General features: G+C 48.2%; 1 protein-coding gene across 1 annotated transcript in view; it reads right to left on the bottom strand.

The window, feature by feature from the left end:
* Window positions 1-19,412, bottom strand: part of npas2 (neuronal PAS domain protein 2) — a 221,125-nt gene that overhangs the window by 8,408 nt on the left and 193,305 nt on the right. The window contains exons 17-19 of the mRNA XM_084320101.1: window positions 12,468-12,638; window positions 11,855-12,046; window positions 1,302-1,480 (exon numbers count right to left, since the gene is read on the bottom strand). Coding sequence (XP_084176227.1) covers window positions 1,302-1,480; window positions 11,855-12,046; window positions 12,468-12,638 — 542 coding nt within the window. The remainder of the gene's footprint in view (window positions 1-1,301; window positions 1,481-11,854; window positions 12,047-12,467; window positions 12,639-19,412) is intronic.

Here is a 19,412-nt window from a genome sequence, read left to right as displayed (position 1 = left end):
CCTTTTCGATCTGAGCATAATTGACTTTAGTCTCATTCAGTGCTCTGGACGCATATGCAACTGGTTTCTCTTGCTGCAGTAGGACTGCTCCCAATCCATATTTGGAGGCATCAACCTGCAGTTTCACATCCTTTGTGTGGTCAAAGTAGGCAAGTACTGGACCTGGCTCTTGTGTTAAAATGCTTTTCACTTGCTGGAAAGCAACATCATGGTTCGAGTCCCATACAAATTCACTGCTCTCTTTCAACAGTTGACGGAGCGGGGCCGTTGCCTCTGAGAGTCTGGGGGCAAATTTTGACAAGTACGTGATCATGCCCAATATTGTCTCCAGCTCTGCTTTACTCTGTGGTGCGGCCATGTCCTTGATCGCCGAAACCTTGTTGGGGTCAGGTCTGACACCGTCTCGTGTCAGTGTGTGTCCAAAGTAGTTCACCTCTGTCACACAGATGGTGCTCTTGTCTTTGTTCAGCTTTATTCCTATCTGTCTGGTTCTCTCCAGCATGCCACGCAGGTTGGCATCGTGCTCCTCTTTTATGCGGCCATACACAATGATGTCATCGACAATGGCGGCGACGCCCGGGAGTCCCTCGTAGGCCTCATCCACTCGTCTCTGAAACTCATCTTGTGCAGATATGATTCCGAATGGGAGTCTATTGAACCTATATCTGCCATAGATGGTGTTGAACGTGGTGAGAACGGATGACTCATGGCTGAGTTTTATATTCCAGTACCCAGACCTGGCGTCTAGCACACTGAAATACTGTGCACCCGCTAATTTTGGGGTAATGTCATCTAGAACAGGGAGCGGGTAGTAGGGTCTCAGGATGGCTTTGTTCAGGGGGCGGGGATCTAGACAAATCCTAAGCTTTTTCCTTTTGGGTTTTTCTACAACCACCAGTGCATTGACCCAGTCTGTTGGCTCAGTGACCTTCTGGATTATGTCCATTTTCTGCATTTCATCCAGCTCACTTTTGAGCCGACTACGTAGGGCGTATGGTATGCTGCGAGGTGGGCACACCACTGGTGTTACGTCAGGTCTGAGGTGAATGGTACACTCACCTGAATAGAGGCGTGGGTTCGAATCCCACTTCTGACACCATGTAATGTTTCTATTCTGCCGGTCACTCCTAGTGCCTAGCAGAATAAACTGAATGTCCACACAATGACATTATAGCTGAAGGTTTGTTTACTTCCACTTGGGGTTGCATACATGAACTAGGCGCAGTATACACAAGGTACCCTAACTGGCATGATATACAGTATGTCATACAATGTAGGTGTATGATGTATTGGGTTCTTACCGTAGTTGTCCATCCTGGCTGAAGTCGTTGCCTATGAGTCTTTGGTTTGTGTCCTGCCTTGCGTTGGTCTGAGAGAACATCATGGGGTTGCTATAGAAGGGCATGGTCAGACTAGTGTGGGTCTGCACTGGCAGGCTGACCGTCTGCATCTGCCCACTCCTCACAAGCCTCTGCTGAACCTACAGCACAGACAGAAACACATGTCCAGGACGATCAGGAGGCTAATAGGAATAGCATCACATCTTTTAGAATACTGTTTGAGTCTTAATTTTGTTAAGAATATAGGACAGGCATATATAAGCATTATGCTTCAGTCTGTACCTTTTCAGTCACTGCCTGAATGATTGTGTATATTGTATTGTGTGATGAGTCTGACTGAATAAACTACTACTACTACTACTACTACTACTACTACTACTACTACTACTACTACTACTACTACTACTACTACTACTACTGTAACTGAGGGGTTACAAAACCCTGACTGTATTAAAGATTGTGATAGATTAAACCACTGCTAGTTATGTACTTTAATTACTGGCCAGACAGTACATCAAATATAGATGGTGAACACTCACAAGAACACGGCATTGACAAAGAAATAGTATTTGAGGGTATTTTATTATTATGCAACATTAGGTTACAGAATGAGAATTAGGGTCGCGCTTGTATGGCGAAGAATATGCGTAAAGTCAGTCAATAGCATGAGTCACTAAGAATAGCAGGAATCCTACGATGGGTCTAAGTTGACACCACCTGTCGTATAATAGCAACTATAGAAGGCAACGCTGGTACCGCCTGGAGACAATGGGTTCCCTCCGGGGTGTAAGGCCTGGAGGGTAGAGGAATGTTCGGATACTCAGTCTGATTCAATGAAGAATAAAGAGACTCCACGTACAGGAGTCGGTCCTTGTAAATCCCACGATCAGCAGCAAAGCAATAGTTGTAATCCAAATGCTCGATAGCACTGATGACAGCCAGCCAGCCTCTGTCCATGAGGCCAGCCCGAGTTGTAATCCTCACGAGGTTGAATCCCAAACGATAGTGGAAATCAATGAGGCTCTTCTCCGGGTAACACGTTCCAAATCAATATAATCCAACCGGTAATGGTTCTGCAATCGCCGACGCTGGTTCTCCTGTGCACATGTCCAACAGTTCTCCGACTAGGCCTCCTCGGGTGTGGGCGACGTATTTAGGCCACACACCCTGGCTAAGGTACACTAGCTCAAACACGACGAACCGCTGGGTAATGCTACACACGAACGAAATGTGGCCGCACGATATACAATAAATGAACGACTATTTACTTCACATTAGATTAGGTCGAACTTGACGTTACTACATTAAACTCTGACACTTTACTATTCTATTCGCACATGTTCTCAACGCACGAGTTGCTCACTTCACCACGATGAACTACGTTGGCTTGTTTAGATGGACAAGCAGGTACTCGGGGTAAGGTGGGGTAAGGTACTGCTGTGCGCACCTTGCGCTGTATATATACTTAAGTGATTATCTAGTTCCAAACCGCAGTCTTTGTCTGGTATCAATACGCTGTCTCCGGGCATGTTCTGACATGCCTGAACTTGTCTTTGAACCTGACGTTGGGGGCCTGCGAGCTGGCGCCTAGGGGCGCTGTCCAATAAGGAGAGCGAATATTACTCTGGTTTGAACGCAGGTAAAGGGATATTCCGTGTATATATAAATAATATACAAAGTATATCAAACAATAAAGGTAGATTCTCAGTTTTAATCTGGCCCTTCACAACAGCCGCCTTCTAATTAGTCCGCACCTAATTAGTTAAGGGAGACAGATTAATAGTCCAGTCAACTGCTCAATGTCTGTTGTGGGAAGTAGGGCGATCTACAAAGTCAGTGGGTCATGATCGTCATCAGGGGAGTCAGGGAGTCTCGGCAACTCTATCAGCCTTGCCACGGGTCGGGTGTAGGTCCGCCCCTGGACAATAACTTCTGCCGCTCTGACCCTTCCGTCGGCTCCAGTGATCACTTTGCTTACGCGGTCGGCCATCATGGGTATACTGGGCTGTGCTCGCCACTTGCGACAGTCTAGACAGGTCCGCTGGAAGCGTCGTACTGCTTCTCTTCCTTGCAGTATCCAATAACGACGTCGGATCTCAGCGAAGACTCTCTCTGCGCCAGCGTGGTGCACATCCTCGTCGTATTTCTTTATGATGAGCTCAGTGACCTTGTGTCGGCTGTTGAGGACTATAGGAAACTTGACGTCATCCGTTAAGTCCGGGGCCCGTCTCAGACGACCACCCACCCTGATGAGGCCATGGGTGTCGCGCTCAGGGGCCAAGTGGAGCAGTCTGCTGTCTGAAGGGATTGGCTTTGTTCCCTGCAGGCAGTCTAGCTCGTCGGGGAACGAGTCTCTTTGGGCTCGATGTAGCAGAAGGAGTTCTGCCTCTGCGTTGTTCGATGCGTCAATGTCTGTAGTGGGGGGAACCTCAGGGTGGTGCCACAGGAATGTTTTTAGCTGCACACTCTCAAAGGTGAGGCAGTCGTCTATGTTAGGGTCAGTGGGGACTGGGATGTGCGTCAACCCACAGAACATAGATTTCTTGATCTCTGCCTCCTCTTGACTAGCCTCCCGTGGGGTGGGGGTAGGCCACTCCTCCTCCGGGAGCTTGAGGAACTCAGGACCGTCACTATAGATATTGGGACGTGTGAGGTCATCTAGGGACATCCCCCGTGTGATGACATCGGCTGGGTTCTGTTTCGTGTCCACGTACCTCCAGCACGCTGATCCTACCAGGTCTTGAATCTCTGTGATTCTGACTCCCATGAAGACCTTGTATCTACAAGAATCGGACTGGATCCATGTGAGTACGGTCATGGAGTCTGACCACAAGATTGTTCTTTGCACCGGGATGGTGAGTTCACGTTGGATTAACGTGGCGAGTTGCGCGCCTACCAGAGCTGCGCAGAGCTCTAGACGCGGGATCGATTGTTGCTTGCGGGGGGCTATCCTTGAGCGAGCCAGGATGAAGGCTGTGTGTATTTCTCCTCCTTCCTCTCGGGCCCGCAAGTAGGCCACCGAACCGTAGGCCACTTCCGAGGCGTCACTGAAGACGTGCAGGTCCATCTGGCACGTCTCCAGCCGCACTGTGGGTGGGAAGTAGCTCCGGCATATGTTCACATTTTGGAGCAAGCTGAGTTCTCTCTCCCACTCTCTCCAGGTGGAAGCTAGGTGGTCGGGTATGGGGTCGTCCCAGCCCTGTTCCTTGTCCCACAGCTCTCGTACAATCATTTTCGCCCGAGTGGTGTAAGGTAGGATACACCCCAGCGGGTCGTATTGACTTGCGAGTGTTCTGTATACGCTCCGTCTGGTGGTCGGTAGAGGGGTCGACCTTCCCTGCTCCGGGGTCAGGGGTGTGTATTTGTAATGGAGCGAGTCTGTTTTGAAGCGCCAGACTAGGCCCAATGTCATTTCCTGTGCTTCACCTGGGGTGGTCGCCATCCAGGTCTCGCTGCTTGCTGCCTTTGTCTCTGGGGAGAGGCTGCGAAGTACTTGGGGGTCACTGCTGGCCCACTGCCGGAGATCAAAGCCGCCTTTGATCAGTGAGGCACGGAGCTTGAGCAGGAGGGCTTCGGCTTCTTCTGGCGTCGAGACGCTTTGCAGACAGTTGTCCACGTAGAAACTCCTCTCTACACTTTGTCTGACCTCCTCGTCAGCTTCAGGGTCTTCTGTCACATGTTTTTGAAGTGCGAACGTAGCACAGCATGGGCTGCATGTGGTGCCGAAGGGGAGGACCTCCCATTGGTAGATGGATGGTTGCTCATCGTTGATCCTCTCTCTCCATAGGAACCGCAGCAGGGGCTTGTCCTCTTCCACTAGTCGCACCTGCAGGAACATCCCTTTGATGTCGCCGCTGATGGCCACCTTGTCTTGGCGGAAACGTAGTAGTACGCCGAGGAGAGAGGGGCTGAGTGTCGGGCCGGGCAAGAGTTCTTTATTCAGATTCTGTAGTCCGATCTGGTAGCTGCAGTTGAATACAATGCGATCCTTGCCGTTGTGGTGGACCTTGTGGTGGGGCACGTACCAGGATTCAGTCGTCTGGTCGGCCTCTTGAATGTCAATTTTCTTTATGTGTCCCGCTGTGATCAGCTTGTCGATCTCAGCGCGGTACACAGTGGCTTGAGTGGGGTCTTTGGCTAGACGCCGCTCGGTGTTCAGTAGATATCGCTCTGTCGCTTCTCTTGAGGCGTGGAGGGTGGGCATACCCTCTCGCCTCAAGAGTGGAGTTGCGTATCTCATCACTCCATTGACCTCAACTCTCTTTGTCTTCTGCTCGAGGAGGGCTATGGCATAAGTGTCTTCCTTTGAGCAAACAAGTTTATTTTCATTCTTAAAGGGCATCGCGTCTAATGTCCATAGCTTCTCGACGTGCTGCAAGAGGGTGGTGTCGTCTTCGTTTATCCTCGTGTAGAGGCAGCGAGGGGCTGTCGGTCGGTTGGAAGACCCGGAGAGGGGGCCTTGTAGTGTCCAACCCAGGCGGGTCTCGACCGCTGCTGGACAGCCTCTGGGCCCGATGTGGACCCGGTCTGTTGGGATGATTAGGTGTGCGTGGTCGGATCCTATGAGCAGGGTCGGGGTGGCGTCGTCGATGAGCGGTATAGGTAGTTGACGTAGGTGCACGTATTTCTCCATCAGCTTTGGGATGGGGTAGGTGTACTGTGACAGGCCTATGTCGTGGCTGGTGAAGGCGTTAGTGATGCTATACTGCTTCTCGGGCTGCTCGACCGCTGCTATCGTGAAGGAGACATTTTCACCCTTTATGGTCTTCAGGTCTCTTCTAATGGTACGGATTGTCATTGTTTCTTCGTTCCCCCGCAGACCCAGCCGGGCTGCGGCGGATGCGAGGAGTAGAGTCTTTTCTGACCCATCATCTAGGACGGCGTAAGTGTCCATGACCTTGTCCTCGTAGCTTAAGAGCACTCGGACCACCTTCAAGAGCACTCGGGAGCTCCCGCTCTTCGCAGGGTCTATACATGACGTTCACTCTCGAGCTGCTTGGGGGTACGGGTTTCTTCTTGTTGCTGTCGTGTAGGACCTCCAAGTGGGCGCCGTCGCACTTGCTGCATCTTTTCTTTAGGCGGCACTCAGCTGCCATATGGCTGCGCGCGCAGCGGAAGCAGCGGCGGTTGGCTTTGATCCACTGACTCACCTCGTCAGCGGTCAGCTTCTTGAAGGTGTCACATTGGGACAGCCAATGTTCATTTTCACAGTACTGGCATACAATCTTCCACTTCCCCTTCGCGTGGGGGGTGCTGTGGTTCTTGTGCTGCGGCACTGACTCGGCCTGGTGCATAACTGTCACTGACCGGCGGTTATCGTTGGACCTCCGAGGTCCATCTCTTGGGCTAGAGCCACTCCACACGAATGTGTCCAGTCGTAGACTGCTAACTTCCCTTGCGAGGAAAGCAACCAGGTCTAGGAGGGATGGCTCTGGGCCGTTGGGGTCACGGTGGTCTCCCTGCTCTTGGCGGGCTGGAGGGAGCTTCTCCAGTATCCGCTCCACATTAGAATTTGCATACAGTTCATATCTCCCCTTCTCCTTTTGGGACCCCAGCATCCCCACGAGGGATTGTACCTTGATAGAGAGGTCATCCAGTGCTCTATTGTCTTTGGCTGGGGGGAGGCGGTCGATATCTCGTATTTCTTGGATCACGTAATCCCATATGCGTCCATAGCGCGCGTCGAGGGCCACCAGAGCCGCGGAGTATGGGGTGCTTGAGTTGGAATATGCCAGCGCTATGTTATGCGCTCTGGGCACCTTGAGATGCTTGAGGAGGATGGCATATTTGTACGACTCGTCGTGGACATCGGACATCATAGTCTCCAAACACATGCGTAATTCCGTGTACTGTGCTCTGTCCTCGTGCGTAAAGTCTGGGAACGTCGGTGTGCCAAGGTAAGATGCCATGGATGGCTGGTACATTGGTGAGCGTAGGGGAAGAGGCCTCCTGGGCGAGTCTCCCCGTACGTGTGGTCGTGGGTTAGTACTTGGTGGGTACCAGAGGCCGGGTCCCCAGGTGCTGTTCCTCGGTGCTGACTGTACGTCAAACTCACCCTTGAGTTGGGTCGGGGATTTGTAGTGCAGTGACTCGGGGCTGAAGTCGGGGCTGTACTGGGCCTCCTGGTCCAAAGTATGTTCGTGCTGGTGGGCTTGATATTCCTCCTCTTCCTCTTCTAGGTCCTGGAGTCTTCTAGTTAGTCTCTCGGCGACGTAGGCCGGTTCTTCCCGTTGGCTGGGTCTCGTATGGACCGGTCGGGGAGGGGGCTCGGAGACGTAGACAGGTTCCTCCTGTTGGCCGGGTCCCGGGTAGCTTTGTCGGGTAGGGGAAGGTGCCCTAGACCCTTGTCGTGATGATCTCCGGGAGCTCCGTGCGGAGAGAGGGGGTGTCGCCCTGGCGATCAATTGTTCTATCATCTGCGCCTGCAGCCGGTCGCGCTCTGCTTCGCGCTGCGCATTGGCGGCGTCGCGCTGTGCATTGGCGCGGTCTCGTTCGATGTTCTCTTCCGTCTGAAGGCGCCTCTCCTCCAGTCTGATGCGGTCGTCCTCACTCCGTTGTTGCGCCTGGAGGCGCTCTCGTTCCGTTGCAGAGTGTTCGCGCTCACTAAGGGCTTGCGCTTGGAGTTGCGCGTGGAGGCGCTCTCGTTCCGTTGCAGAGTGTTCGCGCTCACTAAGGGCTTGCGCTTAGTTGTTGCGCCTGGAGGCGCTCTCGTTGTTCGCGCTCGCTCATTTGTTGAGCCTGGAGGCGCTCTCGTTCCACGGCAGAGTGTTCGCGCTCACTTAATTGTTGCGCCTGGAGGCGCTCTCGTTCCGTAGCAGAGTGTTCGCGCTCACTAAGGGCTTGCGCTTGGAGTTGCGCGTGGAGGCGCTCTCTTTCCGTGGCAGAGGGTTCGCGCTCACTAAGCGTCTTTGCTTGAAGCCGGTCACGCTCACCCTGGAGTCGGTCTCTTTCGGTTGAGGCTGTCAGCGTGGCGATCAAGGCTTGCGCCAGTCTCTGGTCCGCCTCGCTGGGGGATGACACTGACGGAGGTGATCGGGTGCTGACAGGGCTTGTTGGAGATCTGTTCTCCTGGCACGCTCCGAGGTCTATCTCCTGAGCGCGGTACTCTTCTCTTGGTTGTGTGTCGGGTTCTATCCCTGGAGCGCTTTCTTTATCCTGGAGCGCTCCGGGGTCTATCCCGGTGACGCTGTCTGGAGGTATAGTCACGTCATGTCCCACTTGGTCCCCCCCGTGAGCTAAGTCAGTTTCGTTTGAACCCACTGGGGTCTCTACTGGCAGGGTCGCCAAGTCGATAGGATTGGACATGCTTAAACTATCCGATTTATCCGTATTTAACGTCTGTTTAGATAAGCTAGGGGGTAGAACGAAAGCGAAGTCCTCCAGATATGGAGGTAGCTGACGTTTGCGCTGCAGGCGTTCTAGCTTAGGGGAGCCGCTTGGAGAGTGTTCACCGCTGGCCATGTCAATATTAATATTATATTAAATATTACACTGATACCCTCCGGCTCGAAGGACCAATTGTAACTGAGGGGTTACAAAACCCTGACTGTATTAAAGATTGTGATAGATTAAACCACTGCTAGTTATGTACTTTAATTACTGGCCAGACAGTACATCAAATATAGATGGTGAACACTCACAAGAACACGGCATTGACAAAGAAATTGTATTTGAGGGTATTTTATTATTATGCAACATTAGGTTACAGAATGAGAATTAGGGTCGCGCTTGTATGGCGAAGAATATGCGTAAAGTCAGTCAATAGCATGAGTCACTAAGAATAGCAGGAATCCTACGATGGGTCTAAGTTGACACCACCTGTCGTATAATAGCAACTATAGAAGGCAACGCTGGTACCGCCTGGAGACAATGGGTTCCCTCCGGGGTGTAAGGCCTGGAGGGTAGAGGAATGTTCGGATACTCAGTCTGATTCAATGAAGAATAAAGAGACTCCACGTACAGGAGTCGGTCCTTGTAAATCCCACGATCAGCAGCAAAGCAATAGTTGTAATCCAAATGCTCGATAGCACTGATGACAGCCAGCCAGCCTCTGTCCACGAGGCCAGCCCGAGTTGTAATCCTCACGAGGTTGAATCCCAAACGATAGTGGAAATCAATGAGGCTCTTCTCCGGGTAACACGTTCCAAATCAATATAATCCAACCGGTAATGGTTCTGCAATCGCCGACGCTGGTTCTCCTGTGCACATGTCCAACAGTTCTCCGACTAGGCCTCCTCGGGTGTGGGCGACGTATTTAGGCCACACACCCTGGCTAAGGTACACTAGCTCAAACACGACGAACCGCTGGGTAATGCTACACACGAACGAAATGTGGCCGCACGATATACAATAAATGAACGACTATTTACTTCACATTAGATTAGGTCGAACTTGACGTTACTACATTAAACTCTGACACTTTACTATTCTATTCGCACATGTTCTCAACGCACGAGTTGCTCACTTCACCACGATGAACTACGTTGGCTTGTTTAGATGGACAAGCAGGTACTCTGGGTAAGGTGGGGTAAGGTACTGCTGTGCGCACCTTGCGCTGTATATATACTTAAGTGATTATCTAGTTCCAAACCGCAGTCTTTGTCTGGTATCAATACGCTGTCTCCGGGCATGTTCTGACATGCCTGGCTGAACTTGTCTTTGAACCTGACGTTGGGGGCCTGCGAGCTGGCGCCTAGGGGCGCTGTCCAATAAGGAGAGCGAATATTACTCTGGTTTGAACGCAGGTAAAGGGATATTCCGTGTATATATAAATAATATACAAAGTATATCAAACAATAAAGGTAGATTCTCAGTTTTAATCTGGCCCTTCACAACTACTACTACTACTACTACTACTACTACTACTACTACTACTACTACTACTACTACTACTACTACTACTACTACTACTACTACTACTACTACTGAAATGGTTAGGTTATGGAACCGCCTGGTCCAGCTGCCAAATGACAGGGTGACAAAAAAGATATATATCTGGGACAGAGCACACGGTCATCTCTGGTCAAGAGAGATGTCCATGATTTTTTCTTCTGCTGACTTAAGTATGATTTTTATGAACAATCTGCAGTGTAAGGTTCACATAATTAAAACAAAATTATCAACAATCCATCAGGATAAGTGGAAGGTGGAGATATGGAAAAAACCTAAACTTAGAAAATATGTTGTAATTAAAATTAGTATTTTACTGAACCTTATGTAATGTTAAACTTAAAGAGAAGACGGAGGTCTCTGTGTGCTCAGTTGAGGTCTGGCACCCTGCCATTGGCTGTGGAAGTGGGTAGATTCCAAGGTAAACCTGAGGAGGAGTGGTTGTGTGTTCTATGTGATCTGGGAGTGGTGGAGGATGAATATCATTTTGTTTTTTATTGCCCTTTGTACACCGCTTTTAGGAGGGCTTTATTTGAGAAAATTCTAATTGTAAATCCGGATTTGTTTTGGCAGTCAGAGTTGTATGTTGAGTTGTTTTTTTGTGGAGGACATCTTCAGTTTTGCAGGATTTTTGGAGAAAGCATGGCACTTGAGACAAAACACACTATATCCTATATAATTGTATATGAATTCCTCTTGTTTCTTTGTTTACATACATTGCGTACAGCTTGTGATATATTACGTTTTATTGTATTTTCTTTTTCTTGTGGCCATCTTGGTCTATAGGCCTATGTCATTTGTCATGTAATTTGTCAAGTATATTATTATATACATTGTTTATGTGTCTTGTAAGCCCATATGGGCTGGGCATACACCTGTATGTAAGACACGAAAATAAAAAAACATCAAATCAAATCACTACAATATACAGTAATATTAATCGGCTAACACGGATACAAATAACCGGCTTTTATTTAGGCTCTCACTCGCTAATGGTTTGAATGAGAGAACAATAGATGATAGTGGTGGTTCTCCGTGGATGTAGATGAAAATAAAATGTATAAAAAAATAAAAGGTTTCTTGCACAATTCCAATTTGGATTTGGAAACTGCCGTTTGAGATGTAATGGTCAAACTGAGGTATTTTCTTAACCTAGAAACACCTTTTCTATCATTTGGAGTCATTCCCAATGGATACACAATTATTTGAATTTATCCACTATTTAGGAAAAAAAAATACCAATGTTATCCCAAATCCAGGCTAAAAAACAGGGGGGACCGTGCGTTTGCGGTTGCAGCCCCCAAACTGTGGAACGAGTTGCCCACCCACATTAGGCTGGCCCCAACGCTCCCAATGTTTAAGTCCCATCGTAAAACACTTTTGTTCTCCCTATCATTTAAAAATGTTTAGTCTGCTGCCATAATTTAGTTTGTGTGCTGTGTGCTTTGTATTGTTTTTTTTTTTTTTTTTTTATACTATATTCTGGTTTGATTGTGAAGCACTTTGGTCAACCTTGTTGTTTTTAAACGTGCTATATAAATAAAGTTGGATTGGATTGGATCCTTGGTATTCTTCCTTTAATATTTTCACCCGTCTCCCCTACCAAACAGATGATGGTGGGGTACCTGAGGTGAGGGCGAGCTGTGCTCTCTCACGAGGGGGCGAGGAGATGAGCTATGGGGTCCACAGACCGGTTGTTTAGGGTGGCCTGAGATCTGCCTGATCACCCCTGCCTGGCTCTGCTGCTGGGCCGGCCTCCCAGGACCCTGCTGCTGCTGATCCTGGCAGTCATTGTGGATAGGCTGCTGTAACAACATCTACCACACAGACACACCATGCATGACACACTGGTACACACTCCAACGCCATGTTGTAGGATAATACAGGATACAGCAAAACATTCAGTCCAAAAATACCAAACAACGTGTATTTAACGGTTCAATGTGTTTTGCGCTGTGCCTTGCATTATCCTACAACACATGAGTGATCTAAGCCTTAAATTCGAAGGCAGCACCTTCTCTGACTACTTGACTGCGGTTTCCTACTTAATTGCATACTACAAAATCACCGCAATGTCACTCGTCAACTCTCACCAATGTGCTCTCGGATTGTGTCGACATAATAATGATTATACAAAATACAAGCGTTATTTAGTCATTTATGTCATTCTATTCACGGCGTATCCCGCCTACGGGCTGTTCTGGTCGGGGTGTTTTTTATACACGGGTACATAGTCACCTGGAGATTAGCTAGTTGCAGCTTCTCCTTGATGTCGTGCAGCTCCTGCTGTTGTGTCTTGATGTCAGCTTGCAGGATCCGCGTCCTCTCCTCCAGCTGTTCCTGCAGCTGGGTCATGACGCCTGGCTGGGGCTGCTGCTGCAGTTGGTACATGGACTGCTGCTGTTGCTGCTGGAAAAGCACATGACCCACGGTCAGCCCTGACAGCTATCTGAGGCTCCACATATTATCATGACATAACAGTGTTTCAATTCTTAATTAACAACACTCATTACTGTGTCCTTTATGAGAAAGTTGGTTGGCAAAAAACACTGGTATTTGTAAAATGTTCATTATTGGAATGGAATTTTGGAACCTATGGAACCCATTCTAGTGACTGGCTGGTCTCTGAGGTCTTGAGCTGTTTTGTGATATTTTAGGTTTGCCTGGTCAACTTTTATAAAACTTTTGTAAAACCCCAACCCTGTATTGTACAATGAAGTGATGAACATGTTTATTTTCAGAACAACCTGGGCTATCAAAATATATGTGATTCAGTTTAGTCAGATCAAGGTATACATGCGTTTTACCACTATATATATCAAAGAATTGTATTGAAAAAAACAGTGCACAATAAAGAACATACAAATCCTTAGTCAGGGACAGGCCTATCAATATGATAGCAGATGAGGCTAAAAGCATGGATAACAAATCAATTAAAACATGTACGACTTGATTGACAAAGGTTGGAGATCAAGGTTTTAAACTCTGCAACAGAGGGGAGAATCTCAAGCTTTAAGGACTGTTGGAGTTAAATCCATGAGCTAGAGGCATAATAGCTAAATACAGATTTACCCTGTTCCGAGCACACTTTACCAAAACCTTTCTCAAGCACTCGTTTTTGAATGGATTTTTATAAAATTTGGACCTGTACTACATAAGACGTCAGGCTATGGAAACGCAGTGTTTTCCAGCTCATACCTCTATGCTTGAACTTAAAAACAGGAATCTGGCAACAAGTCAACAAAAAAGTAAGGAAATATATTTTATTTCAATGTGTTCAATGTGTTGTTTCTCTAATACATTAGCACTCAAAGTGAGTAGCAACTTCAGAATGTTACCTTTCAAAAGAGACCAGACTCATGCATGTGCTATAAGTATAAAGCTATGCTTTGCAAAAAAGGTATGCAAATCGCTTTAGTTTTCTGCAAAATGGGGGGTGCTTAAGGGGTTAACATTGAATATTAAGCTTCTATTGCCAAATTTAGATGATGAATAAAACGTTGAAGCTTGTAAAGGCATGATGACAAGCGGACAGAACAAATTAACAACCGCTCATTCCCCACTGGGCTGTTTCTCACCTCCCCTTTACTACAGGTGTCTCTGAAACAAAACCATGAATGAATGATATGTTTGTAACAGCAGGGTCATTACAATAGGCTGAACAATTTTCAACCCAATGATGTTAACAAATGGAAAGACAAAACGTTTGCATGCCAATTAGCTATTTTATATGTATTCAGGAAGCACCAGGAACCACCAGGCAATGTCCAGCTACCGGATCGCTTACCTGTGTTCGGTTCTATTAGGTTTAACCGCATGTTTACAAGGCAGCCTAGCTTTATGTCATCATTACACTGCAGATGTGGATTTTGGAAGAGACCTGGTCGAACTAGCAGCTGGTGGGCCAATTTTGAGAGCGGCATTGTTTTTTTTTATCCACTTTTTCTCCCATTTTCTATACTTTTCTCCCATCCCAATTTCGTATCATCCAATTCAACCCTCCCCTGTCACGGACGCTGTTTCTTGCCTCCCACAAGCCGGCTGCAATGTGGACTAAGTCATACATAGCACAAGTCCCCTCCGGTACTTGAGGTAACAGCAGTCGCATCTTTTCACCTGCGCAGCTCGATCTCTCAGTGGCGAGGAGTAACGCGTGGGAGGCTCACGCTGCCCCCGACACTTCCTGATTCTACTGCGCAGGCGCACCAACCGACCTGTAGGAGTCGCTGTCCACAACGCCCGATCCCCACCCATCAGTTTCCCACCCCCTAATACGGCCAATGTGTATTAGTACGGACGACCAGCTAAACTGAAAGCAAATGTGGAGCGCTAGGCTCGAACTGACGAGCCCAGCGTCTCCAGCATTTCGTGGCGAGTGCCTTGCCCACTACGCCACGTAGCCGCCCGGTGGGCCAATTTTGAGAGCGGCATTGTTATTGCATAATGGGGTTGGATGGTCCTCCCTACCAGACAGGCAAGAGCTGCATTGGCATCAGTTTTTGTATAAAACCATAATAGATTGCCCAATTTATCTTACTTCTCTGTTGCAGTGGACATCTGGATCCTATAGTGCACATTCCAATGACTGGCTCACACTTAAAGCACCTAGAGTTTGTACTGAACTTGGGAAATCTGGAACATCATACAACAAACTCTAAAGCGTAATACTTTGGTATCCTTTGCGTTACGGCTTCACCTCCACAACCCTCCAGACCTGCCTCACACACCCCCTGCACTTCAGCTCAACCCTCCAGACCTACCTCACACACCCCCTGCACTTCAGCTCAACCCTCCAGACCTGCCTCACACACCCCCTGCACTTCAGCTCAACCCTCCAGACCTGCCTCACACACCCCCTGCACTTCAGCTCAACCCTCCAGACCTGCCTCACACACCCCCTGCACTTCAGCTCAACCCTCCAGACCTACCTCACACACCCCCTGCACTTCAGCTCAACCCTCCAGACCTGCCTCACACACCCCCTGAACTTCAGCTCGGGCACTATGTGCGCGTAATAGGCACAGGTGAATCGAGTTGCGCTGATGGATGGAGATTCCACACCTGCTCCCACTCTACCCCTCTGCCTACAAGAAGCATGGTTCTCCATTCATTCAGCGTCAGATCTTCCCTAAGAATGGCCTGGCAAGTATCCTCTACATTTTTACACATTATGCTGTCTGTCATATGTGTGTTCGTATCTTTTGACATTGTATTTTCCCATATACAATTCTCTCATGATTTTTGACGATGCATTTTCCTGTGTACGATTTTATTGTGAAGATTTTTTTTCTCTGTGTCCTCCACAGCCCACTACCTACAGCGATCCCCACCAGCCACTACCGCCAGGCTAAAACACCCAGACTGACTGTACGTGTTCCCCCCCCCCCCCTCTACGCAGTAATAAACGCCCTACAGGGTTAAACAGTATTCTGCCTCCGGTGTTGTGCATCTGAGCCTGCAAGCTACCGTGACTTACAGTTTTTTATGACTGCTTTGATGCATTTTGCACATCAGTTTCAATGTGCAAAACCCTTAACACAGAATGCTATACTGCAAATATTGGGTTCAAAATGCAATATAGCATGAAAAATGTAAATACCAGTGTAAAATCAGAGACTAGTATAATGCAACAGCACCAAAACATTAGATATTTCAAACAATTAAGTGAACAACTGAACCAAATTAATTATATGTCCTGCAAAAGTGTATCATAGTGTCAGAACAGTGGATATGTTCATCGTTGAAGTTTAATTATTGCTGCACTTTTCAAATACAACGGTCATTATCAAATAATGCGGTCAAACACAATATACTTGTTACCAAAATAGACTATGCAATGGTCATTTCCTCATAACCCCTGTGATAGACTGCAGTATAATGCTTGTGTCTTTATGAAAGACAAACTAAATATATGATTACAGTATTTGAAGTTTAATCATACAGTAAAGAAAAATACATAGTTATGCTCTGTACTGTACAATAAAAACAAAAACAGTTACAGTAAACACACTATTGTAAAGAACAGTAAAAAAGGGTTACTTGGTGCTTTTTCAATGTTCACCCAATAGTCGTGAGGCTGATTGACTGGATATTTTCGAAGACTCCGTTATCAGCTATTACAGTAACACAGAATGCTATACTGCTCATTTTGGGTTAAACATTTCATCTCATTATTGGTGCATTTTCAAATACAACAGCCATTATCAAATACAGTAATGCGGTCAAACACAGAATACTTGTTAGCAAAAGAGACTATGCAATGGTAATTTCCTCATACAGTAACCCCTGTGATAGACTACAGTACAGTGCTTGTGTTTTTATGAAAGATTATTTGATTATTTAAAGTTTAATTGTTACAGTAAAGAAAAATACATACAGTAAAGCTCTGTATTTTACAGTAAAAACAAAAACAGTTACAGTAAACAAACTATTGTAAAAAAATAATATATCTGCATTTGGCCAAAGAATTTCATCGACATCACATCTGACCGCCATGTCTCCTGCTGCACAGAGAGAAGACTGCCACGTCCTCCACTTGGTGGTGCTCGTTCAGTTCTAATGTACAGTAAAGATAACAATTACAAAAATAATTCACACCCACAACTTTAGTATTTATGAAATATACTGTAACAGACAACAATATCAATTTCACAATTACTGTAATTTCAATATACAGTTACTGTACAGTAAATTACACATTATTGACTTACCAATTATCTCTCTTACTGTAAAAAAAAAAGTATAATGGATGCCACCGTTGACCTGTTCAGGTTTGGCTGCACCACCCTGCCAGCTTCAGCCAGTGTTAGACCTCGGTTTACTGTAGTACGTGGTCAACAATTGTGGTTATAAATTCATTTGAGACAGATGTTCTTCTGCCTCCTTGGCCACAACCCCGTCCACGACCCTGTCTTTCGTTGCCAACCTCAGCTGCACCAACTTACTCCATGTTGCTCCTTTCTTCAGGTTTATAAGCAGCCTTTTATGTAGTGGTGAAGAGATTATCAATTGTATTGCAATGCTACTCACCTGGGCAAGGTTGTTGAAGGTAATGAGACATTAGTACAAACACCTGTTGAATTGATTTAGTGATCTGTCTGTGTAGCAATAAGCAATTGAACATAATTGTTAGACTAGAAGTCTTTATTTGTCATGCAGTTTTAACACACACACAAGATGGGCGACCCACAGGAACACACACACTGAGTCGCAGATGAAATGTCTCTCTGCACTTTTCCAATCCCGTTGTCCTTCCCCCCCATGGGCAGCCGGGAGCAGATAGGGCGTCAACGTGAGCCGCGCCCCGGGGACCAATCCAAGTGCTCCTGTCCGTCTTCGTCAAGGACGCCGCAGCGTTAGCGATCTGTTGTGCATGTTTTTCCATTGGGTTTATCTTATCGGGGGGGGAACCCTTGCGAGCACAGGGAGAACATGCAAACTCCACACAGAAAGGCCTGGGAGATACCCCACATGGGTACCTGGCAACGCAGAAACCTGGTCCCCAAGCGGGAATCGAACCCTGGACCTTCTTGCTGTGAGGCGACAGTGTTAACCACTACACCACCATGCCGCGTCATTGATGTAGTATTAGGTGGCTGTATTCTGAGACTGGAGCATATGATTTAGAGTTTGGCACTTTGTATTAACAGTTTTGCACTTTATATGTAAGCATAGCATTTAGTATCTTAGAGTATGAGTTTGGCAATTAGCATTTTGAGTTTTGCACATTGAAACTCTGATGTGCAAAATGTGTCAAAGCAGTCGTAAAAAACTGTAACAGAAGATCTGACCATGTAAACGGGCCCAGCCAACGCGGGAGACCCCGACGACCCGAGCTTCACTTCAGGCTCAGGAGAGAGTCTTCGCTGACCATGGGCACTTGCTTCGGGAAGCCTCTGTAGCTGTCCAAGACCTGAACGATCGGCTCCAGGCGCAGGACACTCTCCAGCAGGGGGGCACTATCCAGATGAGGGATCTCCTGTTAGCGATCCAGGCTCTGTCAGGGCAGGTTGCCGCGCTCACGATTTCACCCACTCTGCCTATTGCTCCAGCTCTGGCTCCGGTTTCACCCTCCTCTGCCGCTTCACCTTCCGCTCTCCCACCCGGCCAGCCCCGGGAACCCAACCTGACCAGCACCCGCGCCTTCGACAGAACCTTCGCCCACTTCCGGGGTTTCATCATGCAGTGTGAGTTGATTTTTGTTCACCAACCTCACCACTGGCGATGGTTTGAATTGGGTCCAGGCCACCCTCAGCGCCCGCTCCAACATGTTCAATGCTTTCCTCGCCGCGTTCAAGAGGGTTTTCGACCACCCTACCGCCAGGCAGGATGTCGGGGTGCAACTGATGTCCCTCTCCCAGGGGAACCGTACAGCTGCTGCCTTTTCCACAAGTTTTGTACTCTTGCCGCTGGAAGTGGATCGAACGATGTAGGCCTGAGGAGCGCTTTCTGCCAGGGGCTGAGTGAGGTCATTATGGACGAGCTCGTCAGGCACAAACCGGCCAACCTGGACAACTTGATCGCCTTGGCCATCGACGGTGACAAACTGGGAGCATAGGAGAGAGAGGACCTGCCATCAGGTCAGCTCGCTGCATCTCCAGGACCCCACTCCAGTTCTCCCCGCACCCAGAGCCAGCCCCCTCCCTGCATGGGAGCCAACCTCCGCCACAGCCTCCAGTGAGGAGCCGATGCAGTTGGGCCGGGTCCGCCTCACTGCAGCAGAGAGGGAGCGCAGGAGAATGCAGGGCTTGTGCCTTTACTGTGGGGTGAAGGGGCATCTCCGTGACACATGCCCCTCTCGACCAAAAGAATAGACTCACATGAAGGGGGATTTCGGACGAGTCGTATTTCCCACTCCCCATCATCTACCAACCCGGCCAGGTTCAATGTCACCCTCTCCTGGCAGGGTCGAACCCTTTCTGTCAGAGCCATTATTGACTCAGGGGCAGACGAGAGCTTCATGGACGCCCAGTTGGCCCGCTCTGCAGCCGTTCCTCTCACGGTTCTGGACTCCCCACTCGCCGTCTCAGCCCTGGATGGACACAGTCTGGGGCCCCTCATCCACTGCTTGAGACCCCTCTCCGTGATCATCTCCGGGAACCATGTGGAGGAGATCCGGTTCTACGTGCTATGGTCTCCCCAGGCCCCACTCATCCCACTCAACAATCTCACCATTGTTACACT

Source organism: Notolepis coatsorum (genome assembly GCF_963971535.1).
Source record: "Notolepis coatsorum genome assembly, chromosome: 8".
In the NCBI taxonomy this organism is placed as follows: Eukaryota; Metazoa; Chordata; class Actinopteri; order Aulopiformes; family Paralepididae; genus Notolepis; species Notolepis coatsorum.
This window is presented reverse-complemented; position numbering and strand designations above follow the sequence as displayed.